This window comes from Rhinolophus hipposideros, assembly GCF_964194185.1.
Source record: "Rhinolophus hipposideros genome assembly, chromosome: 25".
NCBI classification, from domain to species: Eukaryota; Metazoa; Chordata; class Mammalia; order Chiroptera; family Rhinolophidae; genus Rhinolophus; species Rhinolophus hipposideros.
In genome coordinates, this window is record NC_138071.1 from 8907981 (window position 1) to 8920658 (window position 12678).

Genomic DNA, 12678 nt, shown 5'->3' on the forward strand with positions numbered 1-12678 from the left:
TTCCATAAATCATGTCAAGAGGACAGCATATGACCCTAAATTGCAATTTTTGGGGAGCCTAAATAAAAATGACAGGAAAAAATGCAAATCATTTGGAATGAGGAAATCGTATTTTCATTCAAAGCTACTTTTAATATCCATCACCGAAATAATATTATGTTTCAATTTTAAGAAAAGCTGATGCATTTTTAAGTACATAATGACTGAAGGAACTGACTGGAAAAGAACCCAAGTCTATTCAGAAAAGAACTGTAATGATAACTAGAAGCTTGCTTTCCAAATGGCAAACTAGGGCAGAAATGAACACACAGCTTCAGCTGGACCACTTCCAGTCGTTTTTTTCTTTTTTTCTCTGCATGGAGCTTTTAATGGGACCAGCCTTAATGTAGAAATGGCAACGAATGCTCTCAAGCTTCAAGTTTAAGAGACATGAAAAAGGGAGCATCATGTTTGTACAAATATGCAGACAAAGCATAACGTCCCAAATGGCACTTCAATCAAAGGCCTGAATTTATTGTTCTTTCCAGATTGCATCTTTCAATGCTTATAGACCCTGCGGGTTTATCAAAAGGCAAGCTTTTATGATTGCTTTCATTAATGGTATGTTTTGTGAAAGTCTTCAATGTGAGTTATTTACTAAGGCTAGAGAGAGAGAGCCACACATCCCCCAAAAGAAGAGCTGGGGTGTTGCTACATTAGCTCTGTTAGAAATGTCGCACATATTGGGCAAGCAATCAGTTATGGAGACAAAAGTAAATCTTCTCATAATGGTAGAGCTGAGGCTCTATTGTTCCTTAAAATTCTCAGATAGATCTCATTTCTGGTCATCACAAGAAGCAGAGTCCTAAATGTAAGCTATTTGTAGTTTTTAAAACCTATATGGTACAATCCTAAAATTGCAAAGGAAAGGAGACAAAAGTTTATTGATTAAACCCAATTATAGAGTCAGGCTCATAATAAAACTCAGTACTGATCTGTGGACATGATGCTAACATAATCAGTCACATTTAGATATTTAGCCCAGATCATATCGATCTATGTCAAGTTCAACTTTCAGCCATATCTGTTGATGGAAGAACTATATAATTCAAGTTGAAGGGTCTTCAGAATCATATTTAAAAGAAAAACAAAAAAAATACACAAACTAATATGTATCTCACATCAATATCAAAAGGTGAATGTAGCAAGTAGGCAATGATTGGCTGTTCACTGACGATGTAAGGTATGAGGTGATGATCCATGAAGAATGTATTCCTTTACATTTAATAATTACTTACCTGAATGATTAAATACGTTACATGTGGTAAATTAGTATTAATTAGATAAATACTAACCTAAACTGCTTACCCTGAGCTGAGAAATGAGACAATCCAACTTCTCTTGCATTTTATTCTTATGCCTGATTGTCTTTTAATAGTTAATAAAAGTTAAATATATGATAATGTGAAATAATATCAAATGAGTAGGAGGCAGAGCATTGAAAAATGCAAGGTGCATATACTATAAAATCAGAAAATTATGTTTCATTTTAAAGAATTTGTCTTAGAATCTTTATTTCTCCATTTATCTGAGTAAAAAAAATATTTCAGTATCACCTTTATCAAATTAAATTACTAGTTTTTTTAAAAAAAACATCTGCTTAATGTTATTCATTATTTCTTTTACCAGAGAAGGTCATAACAAGAAGTTAAAAATAATGCCCACTAATGGCTTTTCAGTTGAGAACAGGATATACAATAAATTTCAGAGAAAAGAAATCCATAATTCTCCTTTTACTACATAGGTTTGGAGAAGCAAATTTCTATTTTAAAACAATAGGTACACAGTCTTTAAATAAAATATACAGGTTCCTGGAAAAAATGAATCTATGGTTCATGTCTACAATTAAATCATATTTTCAAAAGTGAATTTACTTTATGAAGCATTTTCCCCATAATATGACTCTAAGCCATATATCTACTAAAGTGACAAGCATTTCTGACACATAAGTGGAAAATTACTTTTCCAACAATTACCGTTAGTAATAAAAATAATATCCATGATAGCAATTTAAATCACAAATATAGACTCTATACTGAGAAAACAAATAATGAGAAAACAAACACACAAAAATTTTATTAAAAAAAAAAACACCCTACAATCTCTCAGGGGCTGTAATTCTATGAAAGTGAAATGTACTCTTAGGGATTATCCCTCTTTCAAAACTCAAGCTGTAAAGACCAATCATCTCTACTTCTTCCTTTCGATGTCTGATTGGCACAATTCAAAATATTTCATGCAAATATACTTCACCATGCAGCATTATAACATTAATATCCATGAATTTATGAAGACATAAAAATAAACTGAAAAGGCAACAGTTTTGATCTCCCTGTATGAGAAATCTTTCACTTTAAAATTCTCTCATGAACTAAAGTAAAACAGGAAATCAACTACCATTAAAATATTATCTTATTTTTACAAAAGAGTATTTTCATACAGTTTTCTGTGGGCATAACATATCTACATTTAATTCTTAGGAAATACATAGATATCATTTAGATCATATGGAAAACGTGCTTTCAATCAGTAATATAACCACATCTAAGGCTTGGAGATTTACGATCACACAGAATTACGGTGACTAATTTTCAATGGAAAATTATTCACGGCACTAATCAAATGTTTCTTGATAATGACAAATTTCAGTGCAGTTTGTCTTATGAAACAGTATGAGAAAATTATTAAAAGAAACCAACAAGATATGAGCTTAAACGATATACTGTAAAACTGTCATAAATTGTGATGATTAACCTATGGATTACCTACAGATGTGGGCCACAGTAATTGAAGGTACTGGTGGGTGTTTCTATGGTAACAGCTATATGCTCCAAGCGTCTTTAGGTGGTACTGTCACCAGGTGTGGTAAAAGTACATGAAATAAAAACCAAACTGAACAAGATTACTATTTGCTATAGATGTAAAGAATTATAGAGGCTGTATTCAAATGGAACATGAAAATTTTTCATTAGAGTAATAGCTGTTGGAGGTCAAGAGGAAAGAATAGGCTGACAGTATCCATTTAGACCGTTAACACTGACTTGCAAACAGCTCGCATAGAAAACGTGGTGGAGACTATTAGCAAGCTGGAAGGCCCCACTGTGGGGAGAGGCGAGTCAGTCAGTCGGCACTGACCACAGCTAGCCCTGTGTACTCAAGAACCCAAATCCCATGAAAATACGCATCTAAGTCAGAGTTCAGAACATGAGATGGAAAAATCATTAAACTAATTTTTTTTCCTCCTTCCTTTGCAACTGATGCAAAAAATGGTTTTCTTTCTTTCTTTTTTTCTTTTTTTCTTTTTTCTGCTCCTGGTGTTGTGAGAGATTGGGATTATTAAAGGGAAAGGGGAGGGAAAAGATTTTGGGAGAGGGGTGACGAGACCTCTGAAGAAGAGGTAGCCATTCATTAGCATGGAGACCACCTGGGTAGCCAGACCTGGGACTCCAGCCCCCAAAGGACTCAGAAGAGCATGCTGCTAGTTACCAGCTTATCACCTCCTCTGCAGAACCCTCAGCTGAACTCAGAAGCAATGAAACTTTGGAAATACCGTCACTCGGTTTAAAATAGTCCTATGTTTAGGTGTTGGCCGGTAGGGGCGCTCACTGCTGCCCACACCTGATGAAACTTTCCTTGTAGCTCAAACTCTCATTGAGGATGAAAATTTACAGGAAGTTAAAAGTGGCACAAAGTAGTATGCACCACTTCTCTTTTTATGGCACCCATATGGTCGTTACTAGGAAGACTTTAAAGCTAAAATCTTGAGTAGATCATCCTGGTTGGTAGGTTCGTGTTTTATGTATGCCTGTTTTATGTATGCTGAGGACCAGAGAGAAATAGTTGATAGATACATCAATTAGAAGTTTGTTCACACCTCTATTATTGACCCAAATAATTTCTTAGCTTGTTTTTGTTAAATTGATTAAAAAGTGATGTATGGATTTACACATCTTGTTTTCTGCATCAAATAACATAATATTTTAACATAATGACAATTTTAATCAACACATACAGACCTAGAACTACAGGCCAAGTAATTAATACTCAACATTTATTTGAAATAATATATTCAATGTAAAGTAAGCATACTTTCCCTATGAAGTGTGAAATTTAACTTATTAAATCAGTCAGGAGACAAAGCCAGGAGAATTAGCTCATAAAATGAAATGTAAATGTAAATCTGATTTAAGGATTGAAAAAACTGGCTTAACATTGAAAAGAAGGTAACTTTTCTGGTTCGTTTGTGCCATTAATTATTACTGGAAGTCAACTAGTACTGTGTTGGATTATATTATGTAACATACGTATTGTGTTGTGTTACGTACATGAGCGAGAGAGAAATGAAAAACAAGGTTCTTGAGTATTATTTTGGTTGGGGAGAGCAAAGAAAGTTTATCCAAAGAATGTCGTCAGTCAGGCAAAAGGCAGTGCACAACAGTTTGACGCAAATATTATAAATTGGATAGCCACACAATCTCTTGCCCTTACGTTCACCCTATTTCCTTCAAATTTCTATATATCCCAACAGTCAAAGAAATAGGGAAGGAGAATAGATTTGCTTATCAGAGCAATCTATAAATACATACCATTATTTATGTCCCCAAAAGGACAATAGGGTCATCTAACAAGTTAGATTTTATAAATTTCTTATTTTGTTCTGACTATTCCTAAACATTCAGTATGTTTAGTTTTAAAACTAAGCATTTTAAAAGTTATAACGTATATACTTCAAAGCAAATTCAGGAGAGAAAATGAATTAGCAAGTATTCCCTGCAATTAAACTTATCCACTATGAAAATTTTAGTTATAATTCTATCTACATATTTTTTAACTTAATGAAAATCATATCACATATGTAATTTAGAATTTCCCACGTAACCTTACTGAGCATTTTTTCGCATGCTGTTGTAACACCTTCATAGTCATTACTTTTATGCCCACATGAATGGTAGATAATAAGTTGTTTCTACTTTTCTGTGGTGGCAAAAATAGACATTTTTGTTTCATAAATGGTAAAGTTACTGTAAATATTCTGGGTTTGCCTAAAAAGTAGGAGACTGACATTGTAGACAAGTTCAAGACATTCCTTCAAAAATCATACCACTACAAAAATTTTAATACAATGAAGCAAAACAACAAACAAAAATCAGGGAAACACTTACCCTTACCAGCTATTGGTCAGCAAAGAAATGAAAAACAAAGCATATTTAAGTGGGTTAGGAACATATTTATTGCTGTGACCAGTCATATTAATTTTATTATTTTCTTGGTTTCTACTAATGACTCTAAAAGTTGTTCTTCCAAGAGATGATGAACAAAGGAGAGAAAGCAAAGCAACGGAAGTCAAGGAAGGGAGGCAAACATCAAATGCAGAACTCTCTGGAGGGGCCCAAGGGAACCCCTCACAGTCAGTATTCCCATTCTTACGAAGTAGAAACATCTCCCTCCCTCCCTCCCTCCTGTCTTCCCTTCCCTCTTCCCCTCCCTCCTTCCCTCTTTCCCTCCCTTTCTTTCTGCCTTCCGTTTTTCTTTCTTAAAGAAAGAGAAACTAGCAGAGTCTGCTCTAATTGAAAACTTTACTAAACGCCTGGGATACAAGAAAGGAAAGGAACGGAAGGAAGGAAGAAAGGAAGGAAGGAAGGAAGGAAGGAAGGAAGGAAGGAAGGAAGGAAGGAAGGAAGGAAGGAAAGAAGGAAGGAAGGAAGGAAGGAAAGAAGAAAGAAAAAAAAGAAAGAAGGAAAGAAAACTGTTGTTAACACAGCTGAAACAGTTTGGCTTTTTAGACCAAATTTACCTTTTTTAGAACAAGTTAATCAAAGGGCTGGGAAATTCAGTTCCGCTGACCCTGATCAACACTGCCTTGACAAGAGTAGAAAGTTTTGCTAGAAAGAGATTACATGACTATCTGAATCAACTGATTAGTAGATTCTTAACTCATTAATTGTGTATCATATAGTAATGGCCTTAATATCCTAGGTCAGGGATTCCCAACCACTTTTCTTGCCTCTCTGCACCAGAGTGGTGAGATGCATGATCTCGGCACTCTCCTGGGGTATTCTTTGCACTTAGGATGTCAACAGAAGTGAACAAGTGAGACATTTTTACGAAAACAATATTCAAGTCACTGTAACTCTGTTTCTCAAATGGGGGTGATTCTTCCCCATCTTCAATCCTGCCTTCTGGAATATTTGGCAATGTTTGGAGATATTTTTGGTTGTCAGATCTAAATGGGTGTTGGGGAAGGGCGTGCTATTAACATCTAGTGGGTAGAAGCCAGGGATGATGATAAACATTCTATAATACAGAGGACAGACCTTCCCCAAACCCCGGAAACAAAGAATTATCTGGACCAAAATGTTAATAATGCCAAGTCTAAGACATCTTGTTCTAACTTACAAGAAATAATCATTCTGCTTTTGGTCAGGATAGTGTAATTGACAACAGATTTACCCTCCTACCTGAAACAACTGAAAATTCAGAAAAAAATTATGAAGAAACAGTACTCAAAACATTGGACATCAGGCAACATAGGAGAGTGATTCCTGAGAGGTGAGAAATAAATGAGGTAAGCCTTAAGTTGCCCCAGGTTAATGCCAAGAGAAACTTTCAAAGCTGTAGCACAGGGAACAAGAAGCCCAGAAGAGCCAGTAGTCTCCCTCAGTTGAGAAGATGGAGCTGACCATTCAGAAAGGCCAAGATGGCTGAGTCTGCAGAGAAGGGTACTGTTCCCTCCCCCAACCCCTTCCATATTCAGTTGAATACTAACCACCTCAGGCATGTGAGGCAACTACCTGAGGCCAGGGAAAGAATCACCCTAAAGGATTACAGGGGACACTGCACCAAACTCACACAGAGCCCGGAACAGTACTTGTTCCTAACAGGCAAGATATAAAACCTCAAAATTCAGGGGTCATCAGTTAGAGTCCTTAAGAAGAGTCCTGGCCCAGAAGCAGGGAAAATTAATCCTAGACAAGACACTGTTTAGAAAACTTAAAAGCAAACTCTGAAAGGATCAAATGGTTTTTAACTGTGTCTTACTTTAACTGTCTTAGAATACAGGTCAAGAACATTTTCATGAAGAAAACTACACCAAGAGACATCATAATCAAACTGCTCAAAGCCAGTGTAAAGAGAAAATCTTTAAAGCAGTCAGAGGGGAAAAAAGACACATTTTGTAGAAAGAAACAAACTAAAGTGATAGCTCATTTCTCATCAGGAAATAAAAAAGCAACTTCACAGAGAGTGTAGCAAAATCTGTAAAGTACTGACAGAAAAAAACTTTCAAAACAAAGGGAAAGACTTTTTCATATGTAAATAAAAATTCATCACCATGAAATCTGCACTGCAAGAAAAGTCAAAGGAAGTCCTTCAAGAAGTATTAATAAAGTATCTCTACAAGAGAATGAAGAGCGCCAGAAGTGGTAACCACGTGGTAGTAAGTATGTAACATTTTGTCATATTATTTAAATTTCTTTTTTTAAAATAAATCTTATTTATTTATTTATTTATTTATTTATTTATTTATTTATTTATTTATTTATTTAATGAGGGCACAGCTCCCAATGGCCCATGCGGGGATTGAACCCGTAACCTTGGTGGTACCAGCACGACGCTCTAACCAACTGAGTTAACTGGCCACCCCCTTAAATTTCTTTAAAAGGTAATTGTTTAAGGCAATAATAATAATAATAATAATAATAATAATAATAGCAGCAGCAATGTGTTGTGGGATTTCCAACAGAGGCAGAAGTTAATTGTACGACAAGAATGATCCAGAGGCCAGGAGGGGAAAAATGGAAGTATACTATTGTAAGGTCCATATGCTGTGCACAAGGTGATAAAAACACATGAAGATGGATGGTGATAAATTGAAAGACATATACTTTAAGCACTAAAGATATATACTTTAAACCCTAAAGCACAAAGGTGACTAGAGTTGAGTACATATTCCGTTTTTAATTATTTGAGCTTAAAGTGTCTTTAAGATGCCCAGATGCGATACTGAAGGGTGCCTAAAAAGAAAAGAGGGTAGTTACTTGATGCATAAAGAAAAAGAGAATAAAATAATGTATGTCAAGTTGTACTCCCCTAGAAAAGAATTTTCAGAGTTAAAAGGGTGCTGATTGAAAAAGTCAGAATTTGAGCTGGAAGTTATAGACAAACTGATTTATTCTCTAGGAGAAACTAGAGAAGTTTTGCAAAGAAGTGTAACAAGTTAGAATATCTGGTCTAATGATTATTAAAGCTATATTTGAATGTTTCTATTATTATGTAATTTATTATTAATCACTTGTAAATTCAAATGAAAAGCATAGTTCTTAATGATTTAAACTAGCATGCAGAAAATTTCATGAATATTAAGGTGTTTAGAATAAGAAAGTTGGCTTGATGACAATCTTTTTTATTAATCTATAACAGAAAACAGTCCCATTATCCTTCTGGATAATTAAGTTGTTCTTAAGAACAACTCTAGAGAGTGATGGCTCATCATTTTGGCATTCTGAAATCTATCAAGGCCAATCAATTTGATTTTGCCATCTGTATAGGGCACATAAGTTAACATTGCAGTAAGTTAAAATAAAATTTCTTTTGAGAAGTTTTGGAAAACTTTTATATACTTTTGAGATTCCTGAAGATACCACAGTGCTAGGCAAATTCATGATTGAAAACCACCGCAACACTTACTCAAGATCTGTGTGAAAAATTACATAACTGACTCTATGACTACTAATATGAAACCATTTTTATTCAATTATGAATCAGCTAATGATGTAAACGATAATGCTGAACAAATTTGCTTCAGACAATTTTATGTTGTATTAAGGTTATTCATTGAGAATCAAATTATTTTTCCACAAAACTTACAAAGCTGAGCATCTGTATGGAGAGCTCCTCCTTTAGGGTTCAGCTTCTGGGCTTGAATTGCAGGAATGGGTTTGTATGATTGACCTGTGGCCCTATACATGGCTTGAACCCATAATATTCTATCCTGTTCATCATCACTGGCAAATATAACAGTGTCTCCTTCTTTCACCGCGTTAAAGAACATCTGACCCCCTTGGAGGCCTGTGGAGGAAGAAAGACACCATTAAAAACTTACACACTTGGCAGGTTTTAATTTCATTCACTCAACGGTCTGATGGAAAAGAACCGACTTGATATTAGTAGCTCAGTGCTTTTAATGACTTTTAGTTGAGGATCAAACCCACAATCCAGGAATTGCAGGAAAAACAATAAATAAGAGAAAGGTTTAGATTTCCATATCTCTTGGGAAGTTAAAAATAATTGAGGGAAATAAACTGTCCATGACACAGTAGCACTCGGCAAGACATACAAGCCTATCCCACGGAAATGCATAGTACAGCCTGGTATTTCATGCCAGAGAAGAAAGTGCTTATTGGTTAGCACATTCCTCGTTCTACAGGCAGGGGAAATAGGTACATGATCAATTTAGCAGGAAAAAAACACAGATAAGGCAAAAGTGATACTTATGTTCCAGAGTGTTTTATTTTTTGCAAAATTCTTTCACTAAGAAGGTATTTTGCCTTTTTAAATGACTGACTAGTGAGTGTGATCGCAGATTTCTATTTTAATCTTCATATATTAATTTCTTAATTTCTATATTTATCAACCTATTAATTTCTTAATATCACTTTATTAATTTCAGTAATCTCCACATAGTCTTTCATTCACTCACTCCCTCATCCATTTTAGAAATCAAGCATCTAGTACTACACCACATATTAAAACAAAAGGAAGGAGAGAAGAACAAGAATGTGTCGTTGGGGAGAAAATAGGTAGAATACATAATAATTCATTTGTTATTTCTTCCCCTATTTTTGTCTCTTGTATCTTTTTCCTTTCCAGTAATCAAGTTTACGTAAGCATTGATGATATTTTTCACATAGTTTCTCTATTACAGAAACTTCCACATATTTCATCCTTATATTAAGAGAGATGAGTTATAGCTAAAACTAAACAGCTGTCAAAAAGATCGAATCTGCATCTGATAAAGTCTTGTTCCGGGATATACGTGAAATGTGCATCCCATTTATTGAGTGGAGACTGAAATGTAGAACATACACAGGATATTATGAGAATTTCATGAATACGTGAATGGCAGGTTAAGTGATTCCACTTAAAATTACCTGGATGGGGGTCGGTATAATCCACAGTGTATCCTTCAAGCTGCATTAGTTCCTGTGGTTCAGACTTTTTTTCTCTGTAACTGCACATAGCGAAGGTGTATTGGCTAACCTGTATGAGAAAAAGTTTGCAGATTGGTTGCGTTCAATTTACCTTTTGGATTTTTCTTATCAGAAGACTTTTCGTCCAAATGAAAAATAACATCATTTGTACATAAAGTATGAAATGTGAAAATTTCCCAAAACCTAGCTTCAGGATTACAGTTCCTTTCATTTGTCAGCTTGCAGATGAGATGGACCTTCCATGCCTATGAGCCAGCATTTCCCAAATCAATGACCTGCTGGCCAAGATTCTATGAGATGTTAATAGAAGTACCATAAAAATGTATTCATGTAAAAAATAAGTCTGGAAATCACTGGGTTAAATAAAGATAAACAAGCTTCTTTCACTGCAGGCTTTTAGTATGCTAAGACACATTGTTAAGTTTCCCTAAGACTGAGATATATTCGGAGCGTTTTCAAATGTACATGGTAATGGACCCACATTTTTAAGCATACCTATTTCAAGAGTTTTAACCAAAGTGGAAAACTGAAAAAAGATCTCAGTAAAATTTGGGGATTTATTGGCCCACATGCCAGACCCACAGGAAGTTCCAGGGTGGAGTAAGTTTTAGGCAGCCAGAGACTTAGCACTGGGGAGATCTGCTCTCTCCTTTCTGCTGCTCTTGTGGAACTGGTTTCGTGTTCTCGTGCTGAAGTCTCCCTGGGCTAGAACCACAGCTGCTGACATCTCTGCAGTCACCTCCCTGGTGTTCTAGCTTGAGTCACAAGGCCATTTTGGACCAATCACTGTGGCTGAGGGGCTACAAAGTACCAGTATTGCCCGGTTTGGGTCATGAGCTCACATCTCCACCAAACAATATTGAACACTTTAGGCTCTTAGAAGTTCCTCCTAAACAGAGAGGAGGTGGAGCTGCTCCTAGCAGGAGAGAAGAATGTCTGGTGGATTAATAAATATCTAAATTGCAAAATATCCTACAACACCAGATGCCATGGAAAACAGGTTGATTATTGTTAATTACGTCCCTTTCCACTTTTAAGCACGACGTGAAACTAAGGAAACACAAAAATATCTTTCAGTAGATGAAGGTTACTTAAAGAGGACTCAAAAAGGAACTACTTAGAAAAAATGGTCACATGGATTACATTAAAATGAAGAAATTCTCTGAACTAAAGGATACCATGAAAAAAGTAAAAAGGCGACACCACAGACTAAGAGAAGATGTATGCAAAATGTATATTCCACAAAGAACTAACAACTACCAACACAGGGTGACAGGTAAAAGCAAAAGCTGAAGTTCCCTAGAGAAGAGGAAATTCTGCACCATCAGGTTCTATGTGAATTTCCTGCCTGCTGGCCTCTCTGGAAACCCGGACTGCTATTTATTATGTATTCCCTTCAATCAAGCAAATCTTCTAAAAACTTATCCCAAGGATACAAATGGACAAATATTCAAAGACGCATGTGCACCGTGTTCACTGCAGCACTGCACATAAGAAAAACTGGAAAAACCAACAGTGGTTTGGTTAAATACATTACGGCATGACCACACAGTATAATGCTATACAGCCATTAAAAGAAATATGACAGATTTTTTTCTGGACATCGAACTATTTCTAAGATACATTACAACATAAAGAGTAGGTTAAAAACAAAAATGCAGAGTATGCTTTTTGGAAAACACTCTACTTACACATAAATAGAAGGATACACATAGAATATTAATAGATTAGGTGGTGAAATTGTAGGTTATTTTAAATTACTTTTTCAGTGAGTTGTTTTCAAAGAACATGAGTTACTTTTTAATAAAAAAGTACAGCTATTTCCATTTAGGAAAAAACAACAAAAACAACAAAACCCACAAAGCCTTGTTTGGGAAGAGTGAGGTCGGTAACTCGAGACCGTGGTTCTTGCTATTCGTAAGTTTTCCTTTTCTTTTTCTTTCCTCATCTCATAGACTATCAGTGAATTTACTTTTTCACCTGCTTATGCGTAAGGCTTACAGAGAAAACCAGGGCTCCCGGAGGGGTTTCTTATTCAAGTAGGCTTCAGTTTCCTTGGGTAAAAAGGTATGATTGCGTGTTTTGTGAGGGGGTTGTGGAGTGGTGAGCAGTACACAGTAACATTACATTTTATTATTTATTCTAAAAGGAAGCTCATTCTCCTACTTATGGACAATAACTCAGTCCAAAGTCCCACGATTCTTCCAGAGTGATTTAACGTATTATCTTTAAAATATTTTGAAATATTTCGAACATAAACAAAAGTACAATAATATACTAACATGTATACAGAGGGTGCCAAAAAATATATACATATTTTAAGGAAGGAAAAAACTATTTTAAAATTGTAATACAATGAAAGACGCTAGCATTCATTTGTTTAATGCCATCTTTTGAATGAACGTCACACTATACACATTGTTACCATAAT

General features: G+C 35.3%; 1 protein-coding gene across 8 annotated transcripts in view; it reads right to left on the minus strand.

Moving 5' to 3' along the window:
- Positions 1 to 12678, minus strand: part of CADPS2 (calcium dependent secretion activator 2) — a 491293-nt gene that overhangs the window by 160978 nt on the left and 317637 nt on the right. For 4 of the 8 annotated variants that reach the window (XR_013992602.1, XM_081038675.1, XM_081038673.1 and 1 more), the window contains exons 10-11: positions 10188 to 10296; positions 8905 to 9105 (exon numbers count right to left, since the gene is read on the minus strand). Coding sequence is in view for 6 of the 8 variants with exons in the window: in XM_081038675.1 (XP_080894801.1) it covers positions 8905 to 9105; positions 10188 to 10296 (310 nt within the window). In the remaining 2 variants the exon portion in view is untranslated. Of the gene's footprint in view, positions 1 to 8895; positions 9106 to 10187; positions 10297 to 12678 lie in introns of all 8 variants that reach the window. The other 4 variants (XR_013992603.1, XM_081038674.1, XM_081038672.1 and 1 more) reach the window with 1 other exon arrangement.